The sequence below is a fragment of the Mesoplodon mirus genome (genome assembly GCF_964341445.2).
Source record: "Mesoplodon mirus genome assembly, chromosome: 12".
Taxonomy (NCBI): domain Eukaryota; kingdom Metazoa; phylum Chordata; class Mammalia; order Artiodactyla; family Ziphiidae; genus Mesoplodon; species Mesoplodon mirus.
In genome coordinates, this window is record NC_138988.1 from 83549153 (window position 1) to 83554520 (window position 5368).

Consider the following 5368-nt stretch of genomic DNA (forward strand, 5'->3'; position numbering starts at 1 on the left):
ATGACCCCCTTGAAAGGAAATCTTAGCAGGCCAGGAAATCTTTCCCTTGATAAAAACAGGAAGCACTTTCTCTCTGCTTCCAAAGGCAGCACTGAGAGTGAGAGTATCAACCAACACCTTCATTCTTACAAGTAACCCAGGTCTAGAGCAAATGTAAATGGCCTGGAAACTGGCTTTGAGTGACCTCCCTCCCCGCCCCTCCCCCCACCCAACAGCATACCTCCTCCTGTCATGCTCTGGGTTCTGCATGTGCTACAACATAATCTCTACCTACCAGAGGCCTAATCCATGAGCCTGTAGGATCCGGGCATCTGCCTTCCCTTCTCATCTCTCCCAATTCAATTCCCCTCTCAGTCTGGGAGATTCTTGGGGGCACAGAGTTCCTGCTTGGGGCAAGAAGCATTAGAAAAAGGGGACAGATATGGGTGATGTCTCTGGATTTTACTGTGGAGATTCTGAATGCCAAGTGGATTCCAGCATGGGGTTCTCTCATACAACCGGGAAATTCAACTCAGCGCAGCAGACACCCACTCGTGTGCACACACAGGTTCTCTCTGTGATATAGTTTGTATGTGTTTATTTCCTAGCTAAATGACCAACAGAGTCTCCTCTTTCCAGTGTCTGGTAAAAGCAAGAGAGAGGGAGGAAGTGTCTTTCCCAAGGCTGAGACCCAAACAAAGCTGGGAGGGGACTCCTGGGGACGAATGAAAGGACACTCAGATCTCTGGTCTCCAAGGCTGGCTTCCTCTGTGAGGAATGTGGCTCTCTGGCTTCAGCAGCCACTTAGAGCCCATTGTGGCTCTCTCTCATCTCCATGGCTACTGAGGATACTGGTCTACTCCAGAATCCGTTAGGGCTCCACCTAGACCGGTGGTGGACTCTGTGATTCCCTCCAGGGCCTGGGCCGAGGTTGGGGCCATGGAGTCAATAGACAGCTGTGTCAAAGACATTTCTCAGGGACAGGGAGTTTCTCTAGAAAAAGAAGACAGAATCATTTCAGAATTGGATTCCCCCCCACCCCCGAGAAGCCTTCACCAGGGACTCCTTCTGGAATCTTCTCCCCCTTTAAACCATTTCCCTCATTCAGCAGTCCTTCCACCAGTCTTTATTTCTTCTTTTGCTCCCCTTTCCCCACAAGTCAATAGCTTCCTCTGCACATTGATTGGCTCCTCTGGTTCTAACTTGCTATGTCTCTTTCGTAACTTTCTCCTGATTTTTCTTTCCTCCCTACTCATCCCTAACTTGGTGGCCCTACTATTCATACTTATTTCCCTATGTTCCCTATTCCTTCCCCCCAGGCAATTTCCTATATATTAGGCTCTCACCACACAGAAGTAGACCCCAACAAAGAATCCCACAGCCACTACAACCGAGACCAGAATGATGAGGAAGATTTCCCATGGCTTCAGGGACCCAATGGGCTTCTCTGGAGCCACTGGAGTTCCAGCACTTGTGCTAGTTATGCTGGAAGTTGTGTTTGTTCCAGTTGTCAAAGGTGTACCAGAGCCTCCTGCGGTTGCACTGGATCCAGTGTTGGAGGCCGTGGTGGTCCCACTGGAGGTTGTGCTGGATCCATTACTGGAGGTTATGCTGGTCTCACTGGAGGTCATACTGGAACCAATATTGGCAGGTGTGCTGGTCCCTCCAGAGGTCAGGCTGGATCCAGTATTGGAGGTTGCGCTGGTCCCTCCAGAGGTCAGGCTGGATCCAGTATTGGAGGTTGCACTGGTCCCTCCAGAGGTCACGCTGGATCCAGTATTGGAGGTTGCGCTGGTCCCTCCAGAGGTCAGGCTGGATCCAGTATTGGAGGTTATGCTGGTCCCTCCAGAGGTCACGCTGGATCCAGTATTGGAGGTTGCACTGGTCCCTCCAGAGGTCACGCTGGATCCAGTATTGGAGGTTGCACTGGTCCCTCCAGAGGTCATGCTGGATCCAGTATTGGAGGTTGTGCTGGTCCCTCCAGAGGTCACGCTGGATCCAGTAATGGAAGTTGCGCTGGTCCCTCCAGAGGTCATGCTGGATCCAGTATTGGAGGTTGCGCTGGTCCCTCCAGAGGTCACGCTGGATCCAGTAATGGAAGTTGCGCTGGTCCCTCCAGAGGTCATGCTGGATCCAGTAATGGAAGTTGCGCTGGTCCCTCCAGAGGTCATGCTGGATCCAGTATTGGAGGTTGCGCTGGTCCCTCCAGAGGTCACGCTGGATCCAGTAATGGAAGTTGCGCTGGTCCCTCCAGAGGTCATGCTGGATCCAGTATTGGAGGTTGTGCTGGTCCCTCCAGAGGTCATGCTGGATCCAGTAATGGAAGTTGCGCTGGTCCCTCCAGAGGTCATGCTGGATCCAGTATTGGAGGTTGTGCTGGTCCCTCCAGAGGTCACGCTGGATCCAGTAATGGAAGTTGCGCTGGTTCTTCCAGAGGTCACACTGGATCCAGTATTGGAGGTTGTGCTGGTCCCTCCAGAGGTCAGGCTGGTTTCAGTATCGGAGGTTGTGCTGGATCCACTGGAGGTCACTTGGGATCCAGAGTTGGTGACTGTGCTGGTACCACCATAGGTTGTGCTGAATTTAGTGCTGGAGGCTGGACTAGTCCCACTGGAGGTTGTGCTGGATCCAGTGTTGGCTGTGGTGGGTTCACTGGAAGTTGGGCTAGGTGTGCTCCCACTAATGGAGGTTATGCCTAATGATAATCATAAATGATGTCATATATTGAGCATATATACTTTCTGCTCAATGGTTGGTTAAACTCATTACGTGGATAATTCTATTTAATGCTCACTACAGCCCAATGAAATAGATATTATTATTATCAACAGCTAAGATGAAAAAATTGAGGCTTAGAAATATTGACACTTGCCCAAGTTTGTACAGCTAGTAAGTAGTAGAACAGGAATTTTTTTTTTTTTTTTTTTTTTGCTGTACGTGGGCCTCTCACTGTTGTGGCCTCTCCCGTTGCGGAGCGCAGGCTCAGCGGCCATGGCTCACGGGGTCCAGCCGCTCCGCGGCATGTGGGATCTTCCCGGACCGGGGCACGAACCCGTGTCCCCTCTATCGGCAGGCGGACTCTCAACCACTGCGCCACCAGGGAAGCCCTAGAACAGGAATTTGAACCCAGGCCATTGAATCTGCACTTTTAGCTACCATGCTAAGTCACCCTCCACATCCACCCCCAACACCAGGGTTACATGACCTAATTTCACTGATAGTAAGCTTATTCCATCATCTGCTGTACAATATTCAACACAGATAAAAAGTATTATAAAGGAGTTGTAGAACCCAGGTGAAACTAGTATATATTGATTAATTCATTATTAAAATGGTATTGCTTCTTTCTTGGAAAATATTTCTGAGTGTTATTCAGAAAACACCTATATTAGAATTATCTGGGGAGCTTGTTGAAAATAAAGATTTCTAGGCAAACCACTCCAGACTAAATGAATCAGAGTCTGAGATAGGCCTAGGTATCTGGGTGATTACCTATGCATTAAAGTTCCACGGGCTCCTGATTACAAGGCAAAGGTTAGAAAAGAGCAAGTTATATGTAACTTAAATATATAAGATCTCCCAGGATTAAGGTCTGCAAATCGAGATCTACAGGTATAGGGAAGCATTTCCACCTTCTTGAAGGCTCAGCTAGAGTTAAGGTTGTGCCTATTTTTTGCCTCTCACTACCTTGAAGGACAAAGATGCTCAGCCTCCCCAGATAAACAAAATTTATCTCATTTGTGGCTCATTTTACTATTAATTTGGACATGAGCGCCTAGCACCTCACCCCACACATGTGTAGCTTATTTGAACTAACATGGGATTAGAGTTTAGCTCTATTTGGGGAAGGCCCCCTAAAATCTGCAATGGGGTACAAATTGGAGTTAAGGTTAGAATCATGAGTAAAACTAAATAAGAAACTGAGATGAACAAGAGTAGGGGTGACGTGAAAGAGGGAGTGGATTTGATTTGAGAAGTTTTGGAGAATAGAATAGTTGAGTCAAAATTGTATGAGGGGGGCTTCCCTGGTGGCGCAGTGGTTGAGAGTCCGCCTGCCGATGCAGGGGACACGGGTTCGTGACCCGGTCTGGGAAGATCCCACATGCCGCGGAGCAGCTGGGCCCGTGAGCCATGGTCGCTGAGCCTGCGCGTCCGGAGCCTGTGCTCCGCAACGGGAGAGGCCACAGCGGTGAGAGGCCCGCGTACCGCAAAAAAAAAAAAAAAAAAAAAAAAAAAGTATGAGGGCTAATTTTGATTCAAAATGATGAATTCTCGGGGCAGTGCCCTGATGGTCTAGTGGTTAGGATTCGGCATTTTCACTGTCGTGGTCCGGGTTCAATCCCTGGTTGGGGAATTGAGATTGTGCAAGCCGTGTGGCACTGCCCCCCCCCAAAAAAAGAATTCTCTAAGAAGTCATGCTTCCTAGTTGCACAATAGGAGACGGCCTGAGGAGTGTTTAATGGAGTGTCAGAGGTGCAGAGCAGAGTGGGAGTTAGTTTTGACTTGAATCCTTTTCTCCTTGGCCTGAGGCTGACTGAGGCTGATTGTGGAATAGGGGTTAAGGACACGAGAAAAATTAAGGCTCTATAATATAGAAGAGTGATATTTTAAAATAACAGTCAACTCTTCTTGTTATTAATATTTAAACCCCAGCCATATCTCACAGGTTATTACCATTTTATAGATGCAGAAACAGAGGCACAGAGAAGTTAACTCACCCAAAGTGTACCGGTAACAGATGGAGCCGTGATTCAAACGTAGGCAATTGGAGACCAGAGTCCACAGTTTTAACCACTGTGCTCTGACTGCCTCCCAGGTGATACCTTATTAGACTGAAGTGATTGGAGTGAAATGATGACCCTCACTCTATGGTGGAGAACCAGTTATTCCTAGTGCTGATCATGATCTCCCACAATCCCTCAAAAGTTCACAGACCACCCACCTTTAAAGAAAAGCACTCACCATATTCTAAAAGTAGGAGATGCAACAGTAACCAGTACGTAAGGCAAATGTTTCTTTTCTGCATCTTGATCTGCCTCTTTGCGGCTGGTAAAAAAGATGCTTGGATCCCAAATGTGACCAAGACCTAGAAGACAAAGAACAATATTCTTGAGAAAGGAGAGTTCAAGGTGAAGAGATAAAGGCTGGAGCTTCCAGGAGCTTGGGTCTCCTACTTACGTGTTCTTGGAAAGAATCTTGAGCTTAGCCGGATAGGAGACTGGATGCCTGGGCTGCTTGAGCTTCCTCCACACAATGTTGTTGCCTCTTTCTTTATCATGGAAGAGCTGCAGGAGCCTTTATAGCTTCATATAGGGGAGGGGTTGGGAAGTTGCCTTCTTCTTCTGCCAACTATGAGCAGGTAACAAAACATTACTGAGTCTGGGAAGGA

The 5368-nt window shown here is 48.2% G+C and overlaps 1 protein-coding gene across 1 annotated transcript; it reads right to left on the reverse strand.

Annotated features, from left to right (window-relative positions):
* Positions 1–1596: 1596 nt before the first annotated feature.
* MUC21 (mucin 21, cell surface associated) lies at positions 1597–5005 on the reverse strand (the record flags this gene model as incomplete). The annotated part of the gene is made up of 3 exons (XM_082637742.1): positions 1597–2106; positions 2175–2674; positions 4942–5005. 3 exons carry the CDS (start codon positions 5003–5005, stop codon positions 1597–1599), a joined length of 1074 nt encoding a protein of 357 aa, XP_082493868.1.
* Between the last annotated feature and the right edge of the window lie 363 nt (positions 5006–5368).